This window comes from Muntiacus reevesi, chromosome 16 (genome assembly GCF_963930625.1).
Source record: "Muntiacus reevesi chromosome 16, mMunRee1.1, whole genome shotgun sequence".
NCBI lineage: Eukaryota > Metazoa > Chordata > Mammalia > Artiodactyla > Cervidae > Muntiacus > Muntiacus reevesi.
The window spans coordinates 43,560,213-43,587,352 of NC_089264.1; the positions used below are offsets into that span (position 1 = coordinate 43,560,213).

General features: G+C 36.2%; 1 protein-coding gene across 14 annotated transcripts in view; it reads left to right on the forward strand.

The window, feature by feature from the left end:
• The window catches only part of RBPJ (recombination signal binding protein for immunoglobulin kappa J region), a 230,795-nt gene that overhangs the window by 176,546 nt on the left and 27,109 nt on the right, over positions 1-27,140 (forward strand). For all 14 annotated transcript variants that reach the window (XM_065907071.1, XM_065907080.1, XM_065907081.1 and 11 more), the window contains 2 exons: positions 13,518-13,556; positions 24,430-24,525. In XM_065907071.1, the coding sequence (XP_065763143.1) occupies positions 13,518-13,556; positions 24,430-24,525 (135 nt within the window). The remainder of the gene's footprint in view (positions 1-13,517; positions 13,557-24,429; positions 24,526-27,140) is intronic.

The window sequence follows — 27,140 nt, forward strand, 5'->3', positions numbered from 1 at the left end:
ATCTGATGTTAAAATAGAATTCAAAGACAATAGGAATAAAGTCTAGGAAAGAACTTTTTGCCCAAAACCATCCATTCATTTGAAAAGCTTGAATATTAATAAATGTGGTTATATATTTATAAATTAATATACCTACAGAAAAACAGCACACAAATCATAAATGTACAATAAAGTGAATTTTCACAAAGTGAATATACATATGTGACCGTCACACAGATGAAGTTACAGAATATTACTCATTCTTCAGGATCCTTTTGTATAGCTCCTAGTGTGTACCTCCCTCTCAAAGGTAACCTGGATCCTGGTGAACACTGTAGTTTAACTTTGCTTTTCTTTTTAAAATCTCATATAAAGTGGAATCATATAATTTTTGTACCTTTTTGAGTCTGGCTTCTTTTGCTGTTATTGTTATTGCATATGTAGTGATACTTTGTTCACTCTCATTGCTGAATAGCACTCTGTTGTATGATGATTCTATAATTTATCTGATCCTTTGACAGTGGTCATTTGAGTTTCTCATTTGGGATTACTATGTCTGATGATGCTGTGGACATTCTTGTGCATGTCTTTTGGTACTCATATATACACATTTGTGGAGGTATAGCATTTTTATTACTTTTGAACATCAGCAATAATAATCTCAAGTCAACAAGCATATGTTTTAAACTGTTGTCAGTGGCCTAGCAGTATTGCTACATTCTCAGGTGTACCTTTATTAAGGAAAGATTATGGGGCTTCATGTACCACCTAATTGCATGATAATGCTTCTGAGGCTATTCCATTCCTTGGGCTGAATCAGAATTCTTTTAGGGAGAGTCCTGTTGGACCTAACTTTTACAGGGAAATACTATTTTTTTCTACTTGTATTTTCTTCCTTGTGATGGGAGCTAAGTATTACAATGTCTGGCTTCTCTCTACCAAATTTAATCCTTTGATTCCTCATTGTTCAGTTGCTCAGTGGTGTCCCGACTCTTTGTGACCCCCTGGACTGCAGCACGCCAGGCTACCCTCTCCTTCACCATCTCTTGGAACTTGCTCAAACTCATGTCCATTGAGTCTGTGATGAGGTGATTCCTCACTAGGTACTTGGAAAACTTTGTAGGATATTAGGACTCAATATGGGCTTCCCAAATGGCACTAGTGGCTAAGAACTGGCCTGCCAATGCAGGAGACATAAGAGATAAGGGTTCAATTCCGGGGTCAGGAAGATCCCCCTCGAGGAGAGCATGGCAGCCCACTCCAGTATTCTTGCCTGGAGAATCCCATGGACAGAGGAGCCTGGTGGGCTACAGTCCATGGAGTTGCAAAGAGTTGGACACGACTGAAGCAGCTTAGCACAGGACTCAGTATAGAGCCCAGCTTTAAAATTGCAAGGTCTTCTGGCTTGGTAGCTTTTTTGAAAAACTGAAAATTACCTATTTTTCCATAGTTTGTTAATTCTATGGAGGCAAAAACTTACTTTGAGAGGCCTCCTGAAATATAACTTATTTGTCTTCTTCATTCTTCCCCACTAAAAATCTCTTTGCTCCTCTCTGCTATATTCAGGCTTCCCTACCAGAAATCATTGATGGTTACTTCTTGGGGATCTGATCTCTTGGTTCCAAATACCTATACTGAACAGTAGTTAAAGGAAAGCTAGACCCCTTCTAAAATAAATGTATTGCACAGTAAATGCTATATACGTTTTCAAGAATAGAACCTAAGGAAACAGGCAAAGAAATCCTGTTATGGATAGTTGTATTCTATGGCTTTCTAAAAAGAAAAAATCCCTTTTATTGGCATCTGTCTTTCTTTCCTTTTTAAGTCTCACTTGGATTGGAAAGGACATTTCAAAAGATGAGAAAAAAATAATAGCTTCTAATTAATATCAGATTTCTTTCTTCCTGTGAAGAATTTTCAAATGACTTCAGAGAACTGACAACCTTAACATCTTTGGCAGATGTTTTGTGGAGGAAAAGCATCTTTACTATTTATAATTTGAGGTAGGGGTGAGAAGTAAGTGGGGAGGTGCGAAGGGAAAAACTGTGACATCTCATGTACAAACTGCTTTCCATGATCACTTGGGATTTTCCACAGGAGATGTTCAAGCCAGTGTTTGATGGATTGTTTGCATGCTCTCTGCGCTGCCCTTCCTTAGGAGGTATAGATTCTAGGAAGAACTTCTCTTTTTCCTTTTGTATATTTACCTTGATGGTAGAAGGAACCATTTATATATTATACATATACTCCTCATGTTCTTCTTTTCTATGTCTTGGCACCCACTTGTCTGTTTTTTCTAAGTTGTAGGGCAACCACTGTCACTTATCCCAGCAGTCACAGAGGGTACCCTTCAAAGCTGAGCCAATATTCCTCATTAAACCGTAGTTTAAGGCAAAACTAAAGGTACTATTCAGTTCAGTTCAGTCGCTCAATCGTGTCCGACTCTTTGCGACTCCATGAATCGTAGTACGCCAGGCCTCCCTGTCCATCACCAACTCCTGGAGTCTACCCAAACCCATGTCCATCGAGTCGGTGATGCCATCCAACCATCTCATCCTCTGTCGTCCCCTTCTCCTCCTGCCCCCATTCCCTCCCAGCATTAGGGTCTTTTCCAAAGAGTCAACTCTTTGCATGAGGTGGCCAAAGTATTGGAGTTTCAGCTTCAACATCAGTCCTTCCAGGGCAAAATATATATAAAACATGAAGTTTACCATTTTAATCATTTTTATGTGTACAGTCAGTTTCATTAAGCACATTCACGTCACTCCACAACCACCATCATCTTCTGTCTCCAAAATTTTTTCATCTTCCCAAAGTGTACCCATTAGACAGTAACTGTCTGTGCTTCCATACCCTCCACCACGGTGACAGTCACTGGAAACCACCATTCTACTTTGCTTTCTTCTGAATTTGACTACTCTGGGTACCTCATATAAGTGGGATCATAGGATATTTGACCTTTTATGTCTTATTTTAGCTTAGCATAATGTATTCAAGGTTCATCCATGTTGTATGTGTCATGCATGTGTCAGAATTTTTTTTAAGGTGGAATATTTCATTGTTTGAGTAGATGAATACCACATCTATTCATCCATCAGTGGGCATTTAGATTATTTCCACCTTTTGACTGGTGTGAATAATGCTGCTGTAAACATTGGTGTACAAGGATCTGTTTGAGTTTCTGCTTTTATTTCTGTTGGATATGTACCCAGAAGTGGAATTGGTAGATTATGTAATAATTGTACATTTAAGTTTGGAGGTACTGCCATACCATTTTATATTTCCACCATAGTACCATACCATTTTATATGTCCATTAACAGTGTATCAGGGTTAAGTCTTGTTATTTTTTGTCATTTTTGGTAACAGGCATCCTGACGGGTGTGAGGTGGTATCTTTGTTTTTGATTTGCGTTTCCACAGGGATTGGCAATGCTGAGTTTTTATGTGCTCGCTGGCCATGTGTATGTCCTCTTGGAGATATATCTCTTCATGTCCAGTGGTGGTTTAGTTGTGGTGGTTTAGTTGCTAAGTCGCATCTGACTCTTGTGACCCATGGACGGTAGCCTTCTAGGCTCTTTTGTCCATAGGATTCTTCAGGCAAGAATACTGGAGTCAGTTGCCATTTCCTTCTCGTGGGGATCTTCCCGACCCAGGGATCAAACCTGGGTCTCCTGCATTGCAGGCAGATTCTTTACCGACTGAGCTAAGAGGGTAGTCCTTTACTTATTTTTAAATCAGGTTTTTGTTGAGTTCTTTATGTATCAAATATTAATTTCTTTGTGAAATGTATAATTATTTGTATTTTAAAGCTACATAAATGTGTATTTGATTTGAAGTCCTTATTTCAGTTTTGCCATATTTCTTAGAGTAAATATTACTCTGTAATCCAGCCTTGAAACAGTAGTGGTATTTCATCGAGTGCCGACTTAGTACCTAGAACTCTGAGGTACTGTACACTCTTGTTTTTGGTCGCACTTCGTGGCACACAGAATCCTATTTCCCCAACCAGGGATTGAACCTGCATCCCCTGCATAGGAAGTATGGGCTCCCAATCACTGAACCTCCAGAAAATCCCTCAGACTGTACACTGAACCTTTTAAATTCTTATAAGAATTCTGTACACATCTACTTTTATCTGTGTTTCAAGTTGAGAAAACTGAAACAGAGAGCTGAAGTAGCTTCTGCTCCTTTGCTTTAAAGTTAGGGTGTGAACTTAAACAACCTAGCTCCTGAGTCCATGCCCTACTGTAATACGTGGCTGCCTGTCCCATGACCTGTATTTGTGACAGATTGTGTGTGCTCTTATCAGATGGCACTTTTCACCTCTTAAATATTGCCTTAAAAGGCAGTGCATAAGATCAAGTGAGGTGTCTGAAGGAGTTCTTAGCAAAAATTGAATTCTTAGCAGAAATTAAACAGATGGTTAAGGTTAGGATCTCTTTAAACTTCTTTAAGTTGCATTATATTTTCCTCTGTGGAAGTGTATGTTTTCCATAAGGGTGTGAATTTATTTGGATCTGGCATATTTTTTCCTGTATTATTTCCCCTATGTTTACTGAGAACATTTTGTGGGGTAAATTTTTAACTTACATGTTTTTCTCAGTTTTTATTTTAAGCCACCCTTCTTCTAGACTCAATATATGAGTGGCCTTAACTGATGTCTAGATACTGCAATTTTTTTTGGCTGTTTACCTAAGCCAAGCCTAGCTAGTAATGAATAAAACATCTGCCAGATTATATATAATACATTCTAGAGCAAAATGAAATTCTTGCTGCTCACCATTATCACTAATACTGATAATTAGTGGGGATGATGTATATATATGTGTGTGTGTTGTTTTATATGCACACTCGGGGAGGGAAAGAAAATATATATCTCATTTTTTTCATTCAAAATTAATGCTTCTGGGAATTCCCTAGCAGTCCAGTGGTGGCAGCAGGGCTAAAAAAAGAAAAAAATTAATGTTACTAATTGGATAGCTCTTTTCTTTACTTTTTTCTTTTCTTTGTGTTTGTGTCTGTAGGCATGATTGGAAGGTGCTATGTACAACCAGCAATCCATTCCTAATTATCATGGATTAAAAATTTTTTATTAATACAAATGATGTTTTATTGAATATCTTTGTATACAAATTTTTGTCACATTTGTCTACCTATATAATAAATTTCCAGAATAGAGAGAATTTTGCACATTTTAAATTACAATAGACTTACACTGTACTTAATGTACAATTTTGCACATTATTGAGTTACAATAGAATTAAAAGTTTAAACTCCCAGCAGTGCATGAGAGTTCCTGTTTCTCCACTTGTACATCAACACTGGGTATAATCAAATTTTAAATCTATAGCAAGTTGTCATAAGAACATAAGAGCTGTGCCAGGAAGCTGGCCATAGTCTTAACACCTCCAGTGAATGTTTTTGTTTGTCGCCGCCACTTGATCAGATTAGTGCTTCTCTGATGGTGGCCTTTTTTGTTTTGATATAATTTCAGTTTACAGAAAAATTGCAAATATTACGAAATATCACAAGTTCAGCCAGATACTTCAGTTATTAACATTTTACCACATTTACATTATCCCTCTGTGTATCTACACACACACACACACACACATACACAATCTTACTTTTCCTGAACCTTTTGAAGGTAAGTAGACATTCCGTTTCTTCCTAAACACTATAGTGTTTCTACAATTAAAGACATTTTCTTATTTAATGCCTGTACAGCTATCAAAGCTAGATATTAAAATTTGTATGATCCTATTTTCTAATCTACCGTTTTATGCAGATTTGTCACTTGTCCAAATAATGTCCTTTTCTAACAGAAGTAAATTCTGGATAGTCTGTTGTATTCAGTGATCATGTTTCTTCAGTCTCTTCTAACCTGAGCAAGTTTCTCATTTTTTCGTCTTTTACAACCTTGATGCTTTTAGAAGTATAATCCACTTATCTTGTTGACTCTTCCACAATTTAGGTTTGTTACGTTTCTTCTTGTTTAGCTTCAGGTTGTGTTTTTGTCGGTGAGATTACAGAAATGATACTGTGATCTTACCATGTTAGCAGGAATTTGTTGTCAGTTTGTCCCTTTCAGTCTTTCGGCATGAAATTGGAGTAGTTATCCAGCATCTTCCTGCTCTCTCTTGGTGAGGCCATATAGATTTTAAGACATACACTTTTCATATAAGGTCTTTATATGTTATATTAATAGATGCCAGGGTTCTCAACTCGGTTGTGCTGTCTGGGTTGTGAGGCTTATGGCTATTGGAGATTTAACTGGAACAAATCCGTCTGCAGGTATGAATTTTAGGAAAAGCACTTTTTTCTTAACCTGATGCTAATTTTGGAGATAACCTCAAAAGCCAAATGCAGACAATAGCTGGAAACGATGGTCTCGGTCATTCCTAGTTTGTATCTTTCCACTCTTGCTGCTTCTTTACACAGACCGATGACAGACTAGCAGAGTTTGTTGTTGTTTTAACTGAAAAAGAAAAGGTAGAATAAAGGGATTTTAAAATTAAGGAAACAGTGCCTTTCAAATGTTCTGTGCAGTGTACTAGTAAGAAGGGGAGCATGGTTCTTCACCTGATGGGGCCAACTGCAAATGTGGCATGTCTATGAAGTCTACTCCATAGGATATTTGTTCTAATAGAAAGATGTTTAGTAAATGTGATGGTTCAGGAGAATGCATCATGCCTTGATTGTCTTTTTTGTTGTATCCAAAACCACTAGTTATATCTTGATAGATTTTGAGCATTATTGCTATTAAGTACAGGTCTTAAGGTAAGAGTAGGTTAAAGTTGAAAATCGAATTGTGACAAGGTATGGCTTGTCTTGCTCAAAGTTATTTGACTCAATACGCAGACTATTTTCTGTCACAGATATAGAATGAAGCTTTAGAAGTGAAGATGTTACATATTTACTTGAAATATATTTTTAGATTGTTCCAATATTAGTCTTTTCAATCATATTCAGTAAATATAATGTTTATTTCTAGCTTTTAAAAAATAAATTACATTGATGAGCATCTTTGAATATATACATACCATTGTCCATTTGTCTTAATTGCATGTAAGTGCTGTAAGGGAATGGATTTTGTGTCTCTTTTGTTCACTGATGTATACCAAGTACCTGTACTGGGTACATACTAGGTGAACGAATGAATCTGAAGACAAAGATGGTGTGTTACGTATAGCCTTTTCTAATTAGCCTCTTCTGTTTTGGTGAGTAAATTGCTCAACAACTTTCTGGTACCTGTTGCTTTGTTTTTCGTATTTTATGTTAGCATAGACCTTGGTGATCATGTGTATCATCTATTTGTTGGTGGAATGATCAGGTATGGATTCTTGAGGGTATCAATCAGGTTTCCTTATTTTTCCCTCGTTAAATGCTGTTTTGTTTCACTGTCTTGAACCATGATTCAAAAATTCTAGTACTTTTTTTGAACTCTTTTTTATACTACTTAGAGAAGATTTGGTATGAAGTGAAGTGAAGTGAAGTTGTTCAGTCGCGTCCAACTCTTTGCGACCCCGTGGATTGTAGCCTACCAGGCTCCTCTGTCCATGGAACTCTCCAGGCAAGAGTATTGGAGTGGGCTGCCGTTTCCTTCTCCAGGGGATCCTCCTGGCCCAGGGATCGAACCCAGGTCTCCCGCATTGCAGGCAGGCGCTCCACTGTCTGAGCACCAGGGAAGCCCAGCAAGTGTGTAAGACAAGTAGGCTTTTCTCAGCTTGCCATCCATTCAGTGTTGTATCTGCATGAAGTTTGACTTAATTAGGAGTTTGGATTGTTCATGCTCTCTTTGATGTTTCTTGAGTTAATAATTTATTTTAATCTCATTTCTGCATTAAGCAGAAAATTTGTGAAATTCAAAATAATGGAGGAAATTACTTCTAGTTCTACACCCAAGGGCAGAATAGTTTCCCACATGATTTGAGCTGGCTTTTGCATCTAGAAACTCAAAAGTTCTAATATCATTGCTAGACAATATCCTAGCAGTGTAATTACTAAATTGTTCTATATTCAAAGTTTTTTCTTTTCTTTCCATACCTCACCTTTTGGTTTTTGACTTGATTTTTCTCATGTGAAGCATCTGTTAGCTAGAAAAGGTGTTAAGATGGTGAAGTTGTGATAACTTTATCATGTTTATCCTCAATATGTTTGTGGTCATATACTTCCTTAACAGATTGGTTAATATAGAAGAAATGTATCTGTTGTGGGGGAAACAATATTACATGTCCACCATGAGCAAAAAAGAAGTGAAAAAAGTATGTAAAGTTCAAGTCATTTACTTACTTGAAAATTCTAATGGATTGGAGGATATGTGGGAATCTTGTATAAGGAGGAGGTATATTTAGTGATTGATGGAAACTTCTGAAAAATCTTCAACACTGCAAGGTGAATGAAAACAGATAGTTATAATAATATTTTCCCTAACTCTATTTTGAGTAAAAGATCATTGTTATATGAGAAAGGGAAAGCTAGTAAAATTAAAGTAAAATGAATTTGCTAACCTAAAGTTATACTTGCAACATATATACTTTGGACAGCGTAAGCTTTCTTGAGCCATATGTTATATGAGCATAACTAACTGATGATGGCACATAGGTTTGGTGTTTTATTCGCCAATCCCAATCTGAGGGAAAAGCATATAGATTGGAAGAGGAAAAGGATGTAGGTGTAATCAACTTTACATAAGCTAACCTTTGCTTGTTACTTAAAAAAAACTCCAGAATTATAACTTTTCTTTTAAATATATTACAGGATTTATATTGTTATGATTAATCAAAATATGCTTTATATATTGTACATAAAATTTGAGAAACCTATTCATGCAAGTGAGATATTGACAACCTGTAGTATCAGAAAGATAAATTGGATAGCAATGATTCTTTGTACAATGAGGAATTAACTCAGTATTTGATAAAATCAAAGGTGTCCCTAGATAGTGAAGGATTTAGTGTTTGTTTGTTTTGCATTTTTACTTGTATCATGCACATCTTAAGTGTCTTACAGAAGAGTGGTCTAAACTTGATTGATCCAATTTATTTCTGGTTTTCAGTTGTCAACACATGTCAATAGACATCTTGTTTTAAAAATAGATTAGAAGTAAAGATTAAAATTTTGTAGTGTCCTTACTCCCTACTGCAAAAGGGAGGAATAGGACTTAGTCTTTAAATTATTATCAGTGTCTGAGTAATTGTCTGACTTGTCATTTCTGCTAAAAACTGGTTATTTTGATTATATAATATAAATACTACATCATGAATTTTCTTGACTCACTCATGTTTAAAGATGGGCCTTCTTTCTGCAGAAGATAATTCCTGAAGTGTTGTACATCACTTCAGGAATTATTGTGCAATAATTCCTGTATTGTACATCAGATCAGTAGAGCAAAGTGGCTTTTGATAAGTAAAGGGTGCATATAGTATCTTGGTATAAGTTGACAGTTTTAAATATGTAGATCTATGAATTTAACTGAATAATTAGAATCTAGTTCAGTTGTTAGCTTCAGAGTTATGCATTGTGAACCTACTAAACACTTTTATGAATAATCTCAGAGAAGTCCTTTTATTTTTAATAATTAAATTTACTTATTTTTAGTTGAAAGGTAATTGCTCTAAGATATACTGTGTTGGTTTCTGCCATACGTCAGCATACATCAGCCATAGGCACACCTGTATATGCCTTTCTCTCTCTCTTGAACCTTTCTGCCACCTCTCTGCTTTCCGCCCCTCTAGGTTTTTACACAGCCCTAGTTTGAGTTCCCAGAGTCACACAGCAAATTCCAGTTGGCTGTCTATTTTACATACGATAATATATATGTTTCTGTGTTACTCTGTTCACACATCCCACCCTCTCCTTCCTGCCCCCACCACCTGTGTTCACATGAGTCTGTTCTCTGTGTCTCCATTGCTGCCCTGCTAATAGTTTCATAAGTACCATCTTTCTGGATTCCATATTTATGTGTTGATACATGATGCTTATTTTTTTCTTTCTGACTTTCATTTTGTATAATAGGCTCTAGGTTCATCTACCTCTTTAGAACTGACTCAAATGCATTCCTTTTTATGGCTGAGTATATTCCATTCTATATGTGTACCACAGCTTCTTTGTCCATTCATCTGTCAACAGACATCTAGGTTGCGTCCATGTCCTAGCTATCGTAAATAGTGCTGCAGTGAACATCGGGGTACACGTGTCTTTTTCACTCAGGTTATATGCCTAGTTGTGGGGTTACTGGGTCATATGGTGGTTTTATTCCTAGTTTTTAAAGGAATTTCCATAGTGACTGTATCAATTTACGTTCCCACCAACAGTGCAAAAGGGTTCCCTTTTCCCCACACCCTCTCCAGCATTTATTGTATGTAGATTTTTTGATGATGGCCATTCTGACCCTTGTGAGGTGATATCTCACTGTAGTTTTGATTTGTATTTCTCTAATGAGCAATGCTGAGCATCTTTTCATGTATTTATTAGCCATCTGTATGTCTCCTTTGGAGAAATGTCTGTTTAGGTCTTTTGCCCACTTTTTGATTGGGTTGTTTTTCTGGTATTGAGTTGTATGAACTGCTTGTATATTTTTGGATATTAATTCTTTGTCAGTTGTTTCATTTGCTATTATTTTCTCCATTCTGAGGGTTGTCTTTTCACCTTGTTTATAGTTTGCTTTGCTGTGCAAAAGCTTTTAAGTTTAATTAGGCCTCACTTGTTTATTTATTTATATTTCCATTATTCTAGGAGGTGGGTCATAGAGGGTCTTGCTGTGATTTTATGTCATGGAGTGTTCTGCCTGTTTCCCTCTAAAGACTTTATAGTTTCTTGTCTTTCATTGACGTCTTTAATCCATTTGTGTTTGTCTTTGCATATGGTGTTAGGAAGTGTTCTAATTTCATTCTTTTACATGTAGCTGTCCAGTTTTCCCAGCATCACTTACTGAAGAGACTGTCGTTGTCACATTGTATATTCTTGCCTCCTTTGTCAAAAGTAAGGTACCCATAGGTGCGTGGGTTTATCTCTAGGCTTTCTATCTTCAGGAGACCCATTTTATCACCCTTCTCCCATCCTGTTAGATATAGTAACCATTAGGTTTAATGAGAACGGTAGAAGTGTGATGGCTTATGCATTAAAGAGAGGATTGAGTTTACAGACACTTACTGGAGATGCTTTATTATACACTGAAGAAGTGATTTAATCTTACTATCATTTATAAGATTTCTTACCTTCAGATAGCACCCAGATAGAACAGTGCATCATTTTGAAATACTGTTCAAGCTCAACAGGCAAATCTCTCCTTCATGGTTTCCATGGGGCAGGAGTGACGTTGCACAAGCATACCATATGATTGTTGACTGTATCTAATGGGTAGTTCCAAAAAAGAATGTAGACAGATATTTGAGTCAACATCCAGTTGATTTTTAAAGCATTTCAGAGTACCAGAAAACAAAAATTTGTTTTTGAATTTTGAGAACAGTGGATCTTATTGGTCATATAATAGACCTATGTTAAATTATGTGTTAGATTCCAAAGGATGTGTGATGGTCAGAGTTATTAGCTAATATGGTTAGTAGTATCATGATTCTAACTGAAAAGTTTCATCTCATTTGTTAGCTGTGTCTCTCTAAAATTTTCACCATTTTAAGCTCTTAGATTCTCTCTACAGTCTTTGCTTCTCTTTATAAAGTGTGACTCTATTCTTAAATATATTTATGCAAAGAAGTAATTTAAAGATTCTCTTAAACTTTTTGGGCTTTGTAAAATATACTAAATCCCACCTAGTGAGGCACTTTTTAAATTTAATCATATGGTGCAATGGTAAATTTAATCAGTCTCAAAAATGTAAAAAAAAAAAAAAACCCTTCCCTGTGGAAAGTTTCAGGAGCAGATTTTGCCTCTAACTCCATAGTTGGAGTTCCCGTCGTAGAGCAGCCAGTGGTTCAGGCTCGTGTGCCCTGCTGTGCGCTGCAGCGGCTTTGTTACGTTACTGCTGAATCCTGGTGCCTAAAGTGGGCTCTCCTGTAGGGTAAAAACCAAAGAGAACTACTTACTATTAATCCTTCTGACAAAAACTTGGGATTATTTACTCATTTCGGGGTGCTGTTTCGATTAAAGCCACTTTTCAGTATTTTAGGGTTAACTGAAATACCAAAATATTCAAAGTCACAGATGGCAATTTTTTATAAGCCAAGTTCGTAAACAGTGCCATAGAACATTAAATTATTCAACAGAATGAACTACATGGGATTTTAAGACTTTTGTCATCAAGTTAATAGTTATGTGAAATACCACAAATACAGTAGAGAACTCTTAAGTCCAAATTAGGCTTCTCAAACCTATAACTGGTTATGAACAAGTCACTTAACCTATTTATAACTGCAGTGTGGCTTTAAAAAGAAAGAAAAATTCTATTGATCTTTTTCTTCAAGTGCTGTGTACCTCTAACATGGCTTTCAGAAGACCTCATTTTTTATTTCAGAGGAGACAAGAGGTCATCACATAAGGATTAGTTTCTTCTTCCTCTTATACTTGTTTATCTTTATTAATATCACACTTGATATCTTTAGTTATTTTCGCTTAACTTTAATAACTAGAAAACAGTAATAATTACTAGCATTTACTAATAATAATTCCAGGTGTTCTCTGTCTTCTATGTGTTAGTTAGCACTTTTAATCCTCAGCAGCTCCTTGAGGTTAGTACAGCCACTTTTGTCAGTTTTGCAGATGAGGGAAGAAACTGAACTAGAGTCAGAAAACTTCAGGGCTGCATGGGAAATAAACACTAAATCATAGATTTGAACTCAGCTAATCTTACTCTTGGAGCCTCTCTTACCACCCATACTGTATTCTAATTCCAACCTAAACTGTGCCAATCCTTGCTTGTGCTTTTCTCTTTGTCCTCTCACAAACAATGTTACTGTCTTTCAGTGGTTCTATGCTAGAATATTTAGCGTATTTCTTTTTGAAGGGCCACATGTTGTGAACTAATTAATGAGTCAACATCTGGGTTTAAATCTTAACTCTGCCTGCCACTTAGTTTACTTTGTGATATTGGGCAAGTTGCTTTCTGCATCTTTAAAATGGGTTGGTATGTGCCTTCCAGAATTATTTTAATAATGGTTAAAAAGGGTTAACAAAAGGTATAACATAATGCTTGCCGCATGGTAAACATCTGTGAGTTCCACACCCCCATGGGCTGTGAGGGATTTTTTGAGTGCTACAGATTATGTGAGACTAGAAGATCGTCTTTTGTTAGATGTTTTAGCAAGGTGTCTCTGAGAAGTACCTGCTATCCTCATCTAGTCAGTGTAACACACACTCAGCCTGTAGATGTGTCAGGCCTCTCTAGGGTCTGTTGTTTAGAAACACTTTTAAAGTCTGTATTTTGTTACTACTGAGTGCTGGTGTTTACTGGAGGATTTCTTTTTACAGTGGTCTTTAGTAGGGTTGAAGTATAAGTCATAAAGGAGGTTTCATGGTACCTAAAATACTGCACAGTGTGTCATATAGGCTATTTAATTTTTTTTTTTCTTATTTCTTCTAGAAAATTTGGTGAGCGGCCTCCACCTAAACGACTCACTAGGTAAGCATTATATTAGTCTTTTACCCAAACATTTTATGAAAGTGTTAGATCCTGGAAACTCTGTTAGGTTTTATTGAAAAGAAGTTATTCACATAATGGTATCTAGATCATAAGCCTATTTCCATCTTCCCTTCCTTGTATCACCCCCTTTTCTCTCCTACATAAAACAAGATAAGATGATACAGTTCAAAGGGAAAATGAAACCTTTCAAGAGTTAATATAGAATATTATATAGTTAATGTAACAAGGACTACAGCATAACGATGGTTTCCTTTATCTAGTTTCATTAGCCAGTCACAGTTTGTTGATTACAACTGGGAATTGAAAGATACTTAAATGCTTTTAGAAAGAATTTTAGAACAGATTTTATACATTTTAATGAGACTATAAATATTATACTGTTCTAATTATATAATTTTTACAGTGTGCATTTTACACATTAAAAGTGTTAGTCTTGAAAATACTTTAAAAAATTTCTGATAGCCAGTGATTAGAAAATAAAAAGTAAGATGCTCAGTTCCACAGCTATAGTCCTGGAGATAATGCTACCCTGCCTTGTTAATATCTTTCAAGAAAATTGTATGCATGTGTAAACAGAGACTTGTCTTTTTTTTTCTTTTTAAAGTCTAGCATCATACTTTACCATTGTTCTGTTAACTGTAGATCTTCTACCTTGCTCTCTCTAGTGTCTTCATAATTTTTCATTGTCTTCCCACCAGTCTTTATTTAATTCACACAGATGGCCATTTGGGTCATTTCCACATTGTTGCCATTATTAAAAAAGCTGTTTCACTCAAAGAATGATGGGGACGTGCCAGAAAGACGCACAAAGGGAGCTAGTTTGAAGAGGCTTCTTTTAGCCAAATCATGGACACTTTGGTCATCAAAATAAATAATGACAATAGTAGATTAAAACTCATAAAATAAAATGACAGTTTAGAAGTCTACACTGTGTTAAATAATTAAATAAATAGAGGAAAGGAGGTAGCTTCCCTTTACAGAAGAATTCCACCTAATAAATGTAGAAGAAATGATGAAACTGGGAAACCACACGTTGGCAACCACTACAGTGATAATCATTTCATGCTAACGTCATCAGTGAATGTTTAAACTACTGGTTTAAAGTCTGATGAGAAACAGGCTTTTTTATAGTGTACAAGCATATCTCACAAAATATGTGTTAACTATAAAGAGAACAATAGTAACATGACTGAGGAAATCTTGACAGACACCACCTTAATTAAATGTCCAAAATTAACATCACCAATAATGGACAAATAAATTTCACATGCATCATGAAGAATCACAGTATAACTTTGTGTGATTCTTGCCAAAAATGCATAAGCTTAAATCTAAGCTTAAGGAAACCGTCAGACAGATGTAGATGGAAGGACATCCTATAAAGTAAACAGCATTTACTCTTCAAAATGTTTAAGATTATGAAAAATAAAGACTGCAGAGTACCAGAGTAAAGGAACCCCAAAGGTCACAACAGCTAGGTTACACATGACAGATTTACCTAAACTGGACCAGGAACACATTTTTCTTTTGCTCTAAGGATGGAGTTGCCAAACATTTTCTCTAATGGATCGGATAGAGTTAGGCTCTTTGGGTCACACTGAGTTTGTTGTGACTTTTCAGCTCTGTTCTTGTGTCCCCAAATCAGCGATAGACTATGTAAATGAGTGGTGTGTCCATGTTCCAGCTCAGCTTAATTAAAATAACAGACAAAATGGAGACTATCCTGATTTGGCCTGAGTTCAGAGTTTCTCAACACTGCTTCATACTTCCACCCCCCAGTAAAGAATATTAGAGGGACAGTTGGAAACATCTGAATAAAAATCTATTGTGGAAGTATTGTATCAGTCATAATTGCTTTGTGATTGTATAAGACAATGTTTTTTGGCAGTAAACACAAGTATTTTGGGTAAAGTGGTTTTATGTCTATAACGTGCTCTTAAATGCTTTTAAAAGCATAATATACAAATATGGTAAAATGTTAACATTTGCTAGTCTGAGGGAAATGGAGACTAGGAATTGTTTGTACTACTTTTGTAACTTTATGTCTCAAATTCAAAATTTAAAAATATCTTTAAGACATATTTCAGATCAAGTGGGTTGGGAAAATATAACTTATGTCACAGGTCCATGTAAACATATTGTTAATTACTTGTTTTTATATATCTTGAAGAAATTCTACTGGAATTTGTTTAATTCACATGATAGGCATTTTGAAATTTAAAGTTTATTAGATAAATAATATTATTAGATAAATACTTTCATTTCATTACCAGCAGCAGTAGTTTTGAGTGACTCCTAACAATAAGATATATTTTGATGAATAAATTAGTTATCTCCATAAAAATAGCAATCCGCACAATGTATAGATATTATAAATAAATATAATAAATGGTAATAATATAAGGAAAGGAGATTTTCCTTTCCTTAAGTGTATGCAATGATATAATTAGGTCCCATCTGCTTTACCATGGCTTTCCATTTACCCTTTAAGCAGTTTTCCCTGGTTAGAAAATTTTAATAGCTTTTAGGACTTCTGCTTCTGGCCAAGATGGAGTAACAGGGACTGGAATTACTCTTCAGCTTGAAACAGTTAAAAACCTGGACAAAATATATGAAACAGCAGTTTTCAAGATATTGGACGGCAGGCAAGACAGGACAGTGACCCTTGAGGAGACAAATGAGGTGAGCCCCAGCTTAGTGCCTGGAGTAGGTTTCCAGTGTATGATGTATGAAGGGGAATCCAGCTGGAGCCTGCTAAGCACCTTGAGTTGTGGAGATGAACTGGGAATGTAAGGAGGCTAATTAAAGTGGTCAGAATTCTTTGGGCAGAGAACTGGAGAGGAAAGAGCTATGCAGAGTTTCAGAGATCTTTAGAGGGTCCGCTGTAGTCTTGAGCTGACTATTGAACATCTGTGTGAGTACACTACGCCAGGCTGGGGGAAGATAAACCTAAAGAATTAGAGGAAAGAGTTCCTAGAGCTCTCTCAGTTCTTTGAATTGTGCCTGTTGCCAGTAGTCAGAGTGGGAAAAAAATCTCATCATTCACAAGTGCATCAACTAGAGTATTCAGAAGAGTTGTTTCAGTGGTACAAAATGAGGCCTAGACTAAATGCTGCTCTGGTTTCACCTAAAAACCTTAAGCAAGTTTGAAAAGATCAAACATTTTCTAAATAACTTAACTTAGAACTAGAACAAAGCTCAAGAATATTTAAAGAATGGAAAAATATCCAGCACTCAGAAAGGTGGTAAAATTCATTGTGTCTTAACATATGGTCAAAATAACCAGCCATTAAAAAATGTAGTAAAATGGTTCATAATGAGGAAAACCAGTCAATTAAAACTAACCCAGAAATGACACAGATAATAGAAAAAGGCATTAAGACTGTTAATTATATTTGTCTTCTTTATGTTTGAGAAGCTAAGATCAGGACTGTATAAAATTTTTGTCAAAGGATAAAATGGTAAATATTTTTGTTTTTGTGGCCTGAACAGCCTCTGTTGTAACTATTCAACTTTGTTGTAGCACAAAAGTATCCAGAGACAATGTCTAAATGAATGGACATTACTGTATACTGGAGTATAACTTTATTTCTGCTATAGGTGGTAGGTTCCATTTGGCCTATAGGCTGTAATTGCAGATCCCTGAGCTGGAAGAGAGAGTGGAAGTTAAATAAAGGACATGGAAGATTAAAAAAAAAGAAGATCCAATTCACATTTGTAGAGATGAAAACTAAACTATTTAAATGAAAAAGTACACTTGTGGTATTAATCACAGATACATGCTATTGAAGAAGAAATTAGTAAACCTGAAGGCATACCAATAGAAGCTATCCAAAATGAAGCACACAGAGAAAATGTCTGAAAAAGATCATTAGTGAACTGTATTGTATTTTCAAATGGACCAATACACATGTCATTGAAGTTGTTGAAGGGGAAAGAAAGAAAAAGAAAGTGAAGTCGCTCAGTCGTATCCAGCTCTTTGCGACCCCATGGACTGTAGCCTGTCAAGCTCCTCCATCCATGGGATTTTCCAGGCAAGAGTACCGGAGTGGGTTGCAAGAGTTAATGAGTGAAAATTTTCTAAATTTGGTGAAAACTATAAAATAAAATAACAGTTCTAAAACTCAGTGAACCCCAAGTGCAAAAACTATTACCTTTTTTTCCTGGAAACACATCATCATCAAACTGCTTAACCTCAGTGATAAAGATAAAATACTAAATGCAACAGAGAAAAATGATACATCATATACAGAGGAACAAAGTTAGATAGCATGACAGAAGTTTTTTCATCTGAAACCTTGCTAGGAAAAAGAGGACAGTGGAACAAGAGTGTTAAAGTTCTCAAGGGGGAAAAATATGGCAACCTAGAATTCTAGGTTGCCAGCAAAGGAAAAAACAAAGACAGTTTTCGACATAAGAAACTGAAAAGGAATCAATCATAAACAGGCCCGAGCTGTAAGAACTGCTAAAGAAATCCTTCATGCAGAATGATAAGGAATTTTGTATCTCTGGGCGTGTATGGAAGTTGGACAGTTTAATTCAGAATTTCTTCCTTTAAAAAAATAATCTTTAAAAAAATATAATCTTTTAAACCTACCCTATTCTAATCCCTGTCTTCCAAATTAAACAGTAGTTAAAAAAGTATGTTGTTATTTAGAGGATGATCTTTTAGATAGTGTTCTAAAAGTACTGTTTTACTGATACAGAGTTAATATTTTTGATTAAGTATAGTTAATACTATATACTGTTCAACATTTCACTTTTTAAAAATACTGCATTCTTCTGGATATATAGATGAATAGATATGGTAGGAATTGAATGCTAACTTTCAAGGGCATCCCAGTCTCTTGAAAATATCCCCTTAATGTGAATCACAGGTATAACTGACTTTACTTAACTGTAGATTAAAAACACAGAATAACCAGGTTTTATATTGAGATACAGAAACAACTGGCATGGTTTTCTGTGGCCTGTAGTCAGTTCAGTTCAGTTGCTCAGTCGTGTCCGACTCTTTGCGACCCCATGGACTGCAGCATGCCAGGCCTCCCAGTTTTTCTCAAACTATACTCTGCAGCTCTCTGAAATGTTTGCAGGTATTGGGCGTGTGTGTGGAATTACTTAATGCAACAGAAATAAGTTTCTTTACCAGCAGACAGTTCATGTTGGAACCTTTATTATTTGGATTTTACAAGTGACAAAAATCAATTTGCGGAGTGCAGAGACTGATCCCATTGGTAAGGGTGACAGTTTCGACCTTCTGTCTTGGTGGGCTGCTTTTCTCCTTGAGTATTTGGGATTGGCTCTGGTTAGTTCCCAGCTCAAATGCCTTCCCCAGAGTCCACACACACACACACACACACACACACACACACACACACACACACACATACACACACACACACACACACACACACACACACTCACACTCACACGCATGTGTGTGGTTTAAATCACTTACACACCCTTTGGCGCAGTCATGGCGACTTAACTGAATATGGTGAGGAAGTAAGTGTGCTATTTTCAGATGATTAGGAGTTAGCACCATTAAGGACATTCTTTTTCGAATTTTGCTTGCGATATAAAAGAAGTACACATTTGTAAAGGAAAAAAGAGTTGGAAGGTTGACAAAATGATAGTTTAACCATGTCAAATTATAATGGCATTTGCCATGATTTCATGTTAGTAAAAATATTGATAAAAATTTCTGCTTTTCTAAATATTTAAGCTAAATGTGTTTTAAGTAAGTAAACTCAAAAATAGTTGCTCCATGCTCTTCTTCAAATAATTTTTAATTGACTTCCATTCAGAGTGAATATTTTATAAGGAATTATGGAATGAAATAAAGAATACATAAACTTCAGAACTTGTTAAATAGTAACTGTTATAACAGATTATGAGTTTCAGCTTTATTGTTACTGGTTTGTTTTTTTTTTTAATAATTCAGTAATACAAAGTAGTTATTCTACTGGTAACGTTCTTAGAGCGCATCTATTGTTTTCAAATGATAAAATTTCCCTCATTCTTTTTTCAAAGGACAGTGGATGATTTTCTCATCTTCCTGTTGGAAGGAACAATTCTGGTTTTCTTTAATCCACTTTTTTTCAGCCCAGGTGAATTGCCCCACCCCTCTGATATTTGGCAATATCTGGAGACATTTTTGGTTGTCACAAATGGAGGAAAGGTGCTATTGCCTTCTAATTGGTAGAAGTTAGAGATAACTGCTAAACACCCTCCAATGTACTGCACAGCCCCTTCTCAATAGAGAATTGTTTAGCCCAGGATGTCAGCAGTGCCTAAATTGAAACCCTGTTCATTTGAACAAACTCTACTCTGTTTGAGTGAAGAGCATATGGGCTATCACTTCATGGGCTTTACTTTTTAATTGTGTTTGAGTATATTGCCTTAATTTTTTATAATGGCTCTTTAAGATTTCAATATAGAACTATCAACCTACAATTGCCAGAGAACATAATTTTAATGTTTGATATTCTCTTAACAAACTGGTGTTTTTCTTGTTGAAGAAGCTATTTGTTAAATTGTTGTTACAGAACAACTATTATTAAAGTTTTCAGTTGCTTTTTCAAGAATTTGTATTGTAAATATGAAGGGAAAAGACAAGGAAAACTGGTGCTATCTTGCATTCATCATAAATGTGTTGAGATCTGTACTCTTGTCATGATGACATTGTGAACAGTTATTTCCAATATGAGCAGCTAGCATGATAACCAGCGCCTGGGAGGTAATGGGCTCTCAATAAATCTTTAATGGGAAGATGGATAAAAGTGTAACTTACCTGTTATGCTTGCAAACACTCGTGCCTTGCAAGTCGGGTGAAACACCTGATCCTTCACCTCCTGGTCCTTTTCAAGTTTTCCGTCAAACTTAAGTGGAAGTCTTCCAGTCTCTACCTCCTGCCCCCTTCCTCCTGCTCTTCTAAGAAAATAATAATAGGTAGTGTTTCCTGACCCTTGATATTTGTCAGTTTGTGGGGATACTTAATTTAAAATATTTTTCACAATGTGAGCTGTTAATGTCATTTTTTTGAACAGGTGAGAAAACTCAGGCTTAGTTATTGATAAGAGTTAAGATTCAGACCCCTGTTTCATACCAAAACTGGGCTCATAACCAGTGCAAAATATCTAATAATATTGATTTTGTCTTCAAGGGCCAGACTGCCTAAGTTTGAATCTAGAGACTTCAGTATCATGTTGGAAAGTTACTTAACTGTTCCTCCATGTCTAAAATGTGCCTAATAGTGTGTCTTAGAGGCTTTGCATACTGTTTGGGATGACAAGGAGAAAGCCCTGACATCTGACGCACTAAGTAATTATGAAATAATATAATAGAGACTATAATGCAAGTAGAATTCAGTGTGGGGAAATATATTTGAAATTGTTTCTTAAAAAATTTTTTCAAGTATATTGCAACTATTCACATTTTATGCCAGTGACTGGACTTCTGTGTCAGTTTTGTCAAGATATTGACCTTCTGGCTTGGCTTTTGTTTCCTTATCCCCCTTGCACACTGGTCAGTCACGTGACTTAGTAGCCCCTCAGATCCTGCACTATCCTTATCCTCTCCACGCCACACCACTTGTCCACTGCCCAGCAGGTTTGAAAATGTGCTGTATTTCCTTGGAATGTTAACGGGAATTGTCACTATCATTTATGAATTTCAACATCAGCCAGTCCTTCAATACAGATTTTCAGTCATTTACATTGTTAGCTTCTTTCTCCATTCTCTAGAGAGTATTTTCAAATATCAGTAGTACCTGTGGCCGCCTTCTTACCTGTTAGACATCACGGCAGGCTCTCATTTTACAAAAATTGGTAAGGCTGTTGGTTATCTGGTGGCTGACTTCTTGCTAAAATTAAAGAGACTTACACCTCTGCAGCATCTCACCCTCGATTGTTACCTTCTTTTGAGGTTGTCTCCGGCCTTAGCATCTAATAGACAGTTTCAGTTCTACCCTTACTGGTTCTTCTTCATTTCCTTTTATACGTTTTCTTCTTGACATTCCTATCACTGTGTTTTCTTTCTGAGGGATTTCGTTCATTTCCATGTCTTTGGATGTGAGCTATATTCCAATGAACCCTACTTTTCCAGCCCAGATCCTTCTCTGGAACTACAGGTGGTTATTTCCAACAACATATTGAATACTTCCAGCTTGGAGTTCTGGGGCATTTCAGAGTTGAAGTTTGTCAAATATAATGGAACTTATTATACACTTGCCTTTCCTGAAACAGAAGTCTTAAAAGTTGTCTTCTCCTGTACTATCTTCTATTAGCTCTTTCTTAGTGTGTCAGCCTTATTTCAAGTTTTCCTCTGTTCTTTCTTAAGTCCTTTCCCTATTTCACCACTAGAATTAACCAAAAAAGAAAATTGACTGTATGTCTTTAATAAAAAAAAACCCTCAAGATCTCAGGTTGCCTTTTGTGTACATTGAAAATCCAGATTCCACAGCATGGCGCTTTTATTTTGATTGATTTTGTTTCTTTAGTTTTACCTTGTGAGATCTTCAGTCTTCATTACTGCATGTGGGATCTTTTTTTAAGTTGCCCACATGCACAGTCTTAGTTGCAATGTGTTGGATCTAATTCTGTGACCAGGGATCAAACTCCGACCCCCTCCTTTGGAGTTGCAGAGTCTTAGCCACTGGACCACCAGGGAAATCACAGCGTGGTGTTTTTTGGTAATGGGGTTCGGTGGCTCAGATGGTAAAGAATCTGCCTGCAATGTGGGAGACCCAGGTTCTATCCCTGGGTTGGGAAGATTCCCTGGAGAAGGAAATGGCAACCCATTTCAGTATTCTTGCCTGGAAAACTCCATGGACAGTGTAGCCTGGTGGGCTGCAGTCCATGGGGTTGCAAAGAGTTGGACAGGACTGAGCAACTAACACTTTCACTTTGGGATAAAATTAAATAATGATCTTTCCCCAGTTTCAAAGAGATGGATTTTTTTTTAAGATTTTAAGTTTTTTTATAGGTATTTTAAGAATTTTATTACCTGCTATTGCTTTTATCATCATCTGTCTTAGGGTGGTATTTGAATTAACTTTTATATTTAGTATTTAATTTTTTTTTTTAAGATTTATTTATTTTTGGCTGTGCTGGGTCTTTGTTGCTGCACATGCTTTTTTCTCTAGCCGCGGCAAGTGGGGACTCTTCATTGCAGTGCACAGGCTTCTCCTTACCGCGGCGTCTCTCGTTGGGGAGCACGGTCTCGGGGGCACAGAGGCTTCAGTACTTGCAGCACGACTCTCGAGCGAGGGCTCCGTAGTTGTGGCGCATGCGCTTGGTCACTCCGCAGCACCGGGATCTTCCGGACCAGGGATCGATTCGGGGCCCTTTATACCTCTGCCCTCCTTCACATGGGTACTCCCTATTGGAACTTTTTGGTCATACCTCTATTTGACCTATGTATTTCATTACAATTTGTTTTCCAAATGTTTTACTGTCTTTACTGGACTTTGAGCTTTGTTCCTGTGGTAAGGATTAATTCTTAATTTATTAGATTCCAGCGTTACCTTTTCTGCCTTGAATTAGTAAATATAAGCATTGTCATCTAGATTATCTCATTTACCCACAACCGCTCTATTATTATGTCAGCATTATTCTTATTACCAGATACAGAAACCAAGCTAGATGAGGTTAAGAGATATGCCCCAGGCCACTTCTATTCTGAGGGCTACAAGTGTAAATCCCCCACGTTTGATAACTTACTACTATTCTATAGGCTTCCCTAGTGGCTCAGACCGTAAAGAGTCTGCCTGCAATGTGGGAGACCCACGTTCAGTCCCTGGGTCCGGAAGATCCCCTGGAGAAGGAAATGGCAACCCACTCCAGTATTCTTGGCTTGGGAAATTCCGAGGACAGAGGAGCCTGGCGGTCCATGGGGTAGCACAGATTCAGACACAGCTGAGCGACTAACTCTTTCACTTCACTTTTCATTAATCTGTAGCCGTCCTCTTGTACATTTGTCTTTTTACTTATAAATAAAATAGTATTCAGTTTATTAAAAGTGCTTCTTGATGATTGATTTTGAAGCCCTTTTGCTTTAATTTTGGAATGTGTTATATGTGAAAGTTTGATCTGTGTAGACCTTGGGTTCTATGTATTCTGTTGTATTGCTTAGCAAAATAATTGATAAATATTTTTAAGACATTGAACTTTTTATACAGCATTTGCGTAATAAATGGATAGTTGGAGTACTTTATACCTGAAACAATTAACATTGTATTTTTCCAAAATTTAATTGTTTTTCCCTAATTTGAATTACCCTTTATTAAACTTTGTGTTTAGTAACATCATTGAGACTAATTATGAGTTTGTATGTAAATGATAGCCCTTTCTTCCTCCTTTTGTAGGGTTGTTATTTTAAGAACATGTAATAATAAATTTGGATGGCCTAGGATTTCTTATGGTTTTGTATTTGGTGAAAAACACTCATTCTAATAGCTGGAGGAGAGGGGCTCGTATTAGTGGTGAATTTGATTATTAAATACAAAAGTATTGCACATGATTAATTTTGCAAAGGGTTTAAAGCCTAATAAGCAATGTACTTGGTGTTTCTAGTTACTCTATAAATTGTAATTGTGGTTTAATTGAGTTGTATCATAAATTCCTATAGTGAGGGACAGTTTCTTCTTTTCAGAGAACAAAGTATACTGTTGAAGATGAGCAATATTAATTTCCTCATTGTATAATATTTTTAAAATTTAGTTATGGTTTGTTTTGCTTTATTTTCATTTTAGATTTACTTGTTTGAAATGTTTTTAAGCATTCTTTTTACAGAACATAGTAATATTCCAAATCTTACCCCTATAATAGTAAATATTTATATTTTATTTTAGGGAAGCTATGCGAAATTATTTAAAAGAGCGAGGGGATCAAACAGTGCTTATTCTTCATGCAAAAGTTGCGCAGAAGTCATATGGAAATGAAAAAAGGTAAGATTATTTTTTCTGGTGGATAGTTAATTAATAGTTATCACATGAATTTGCAAATGATGTATTGGTATGCAAGTAAGAGAATGGTTCTATTACTGGGTTATTTGCAAGTACAAAGTGAAAAGTACAGGATTTGTCTCTATTGGCTCTGTTTAGTACAGATCCTCTGGCTAAATCCCTGATTTCACAAAATGAAATAATCCATAATTTTTATTCAGGACTGCGTGGTGTTCCCTAAGTACTTCTGTGGTACATTAGCTCATTCAAAAAGTAGTTTTCCTTTTGGTGCAAAATGTAGTTTTATAAAGAAATATGACCTCAGTATTATCATTTTAAAAAGAAAAAGGCCTAACCAAACCCCAGAATTGAATTATGGAGTGATTGTGAAGAAAAGTACTCCCAGCCCTTTCCACCGTGGCTGTGTGCCTGTTCAGGTTAAGGGGAAAACAGCAGAGTGGAGTTGGTGCCCATACTATGAGAATGTGGCATTACAGAAATGACTCGTAAATCAGATTAGCCAAAATTAGATTATAAGAGATTTTAATATTTAGTGTTTACCTTAGTATCTTTTAAATTTCAGTATTTTACTTGTGGGTTTTTGTTACTTGCTTTTTCAGTTAGTTCCTAGAATTTTCCTGTTAATAATTTCTCAAGTCTTTGTCTTTGAGATAGCATTTTTATGTTAAGTATAAATAAAATAACATGCTTTGGTGGACAAGGCTGCTTATGGAGGAACATGAAAGATTTTTTGGGTTGGCTCGAAAGGTAATAAAACTGAACTGGAAGACGGAATGAAAACTCAGGTTTAAGTATTGGATTGAAAGGAATGAGTGGAGTCTCTGTGATTCCACAAAATCTTTGTGAGTTTGTGAGATAAAGGAAATCTTAGCATATGCATAAGAGAAGGGAAATGGAGTACATTGATTTAATGTGCTAAAAAAATTTTAAATAGTCTGTTTCTCAAAAGTCCTCTAAATCTGAGCTGAAACTATTTAGTTGATAATGTTATCATCAAAGAGGATGAGAGATGAAAGCAGTATTTAGGACTCATATTGTCAAGTGTTCTTTTTTAGTTATTCAAGTTCTCTAAATTTCTGATTACTCATGAAATTTAATCATCTGATTCAAATATTAGAAGAAGTTGGTACCTATGGTTTGGGACATAGAAACCAAATCAAGATAATGCCCCTTTTTGCATGAAGTTGATACTGGATATTCAGGTCTCCCTGCCCCATGGCATCATGTAAATATAGGAGACGATCTTTTTTTTTTTTGTAACTCCTAAGCAAAACAAACCGAGTTAATACCTTCATTACTTGAGGTGGCTCTCACGGCCAGTGTTGCACCTCGTAGTGAGACTGAGGGAGGAACAGCTTCCCTTTATTCAGCCATGATCTAGACATTGTTCAGGAAATGCCTTACAGATGTTTAAAGTTTTAATCCTTAGAAGAATCTTGTAAATAGGAATGCATTAGTGAGGAAACAAAAGGTCAGAGACTTTAGAAATGGGATCGTAGACAATAGAATAGAAAATACTGGAGATCTCTTCAAGAAAATTGGAGATATCAAGGGAGCATTTCATGCAAGGATGGGCATACTAAAGGACAGAAATAGTAAGGACCTATCAGAAGCAAAAGAGATTAAGAAGAGGTGGCAAGAATACACAGAAGAACCATACAAAAAAGGTCTTAATGACCTGGATAGCCACAATGATGTGGTCATTCACCTAGAATTGGACATCCTAGAGTATGAAGTTAAGTGGATCTTAGGAAGCATTGCTGTGAACAAAGCTAGAGGTGGAGTTGATGGAATTCTAGCTGAGCTGTTTAAAATCCGAAAAGAACATCTTCTTTTAAAGGGTTGTGCTCAGTATGTCAGCAAATTTGGAAAATTCAGCAGTGGCCACAGGACTGGAAAAGATGAGTTTTCAGTCCAGTCTCAAAGAAGGGCAATGCCAAAGAACGCTCAGAACTATCATACAGTTGCTCTCATTGCACATACTATATAGCAAGGTTATGCTCAAAATCCTTCAAGCTGGGCTTCAGCACTACGTGAACCGAGAATGTCTAGATGTATAAGCTGTGTTCCAAAGAGGCAAAGGAACTGGAGATAAATTGCCAATATTTGTTGGATTGTGGAGAAAGCAAGGAAGTTCCAGAGAAACATCTACTTCTGCTTCATTGACTATGCTAAAGCCTTTGACTGTGTGGATCACAACAAACTGTGGAAAATTCTTAAGGAGATGGGATTACCAGACCACCTTACCTGTCTCTTGAGAAACCTGTGTGTGAGTCAAGAAGCAACAGTTAGAACTGGACATGGGATAACGGACTGGTTCAAAATTGGGAAAAGAGTATGTCAAAGCTGTGTATTGTCATCCTGGTTATTTAACTTTTATGCAGAGTACATCATGCGAAATGCTGGGCTTGATGACTCACAAGCTGGAATCAAGATTGTCAGGAGAAATATCAACAACTTCACATATGCAGATGATATCATGGTAATGGCAAAAAGTAAAGAGGAACTGAAGAGCCTCTTAATGAAGGTGAAAGAGGAGAGTGAAAAAACGGGCTTGAAACTTAGTATTAAAAAACTAAGATCATAGCATCTGGTCC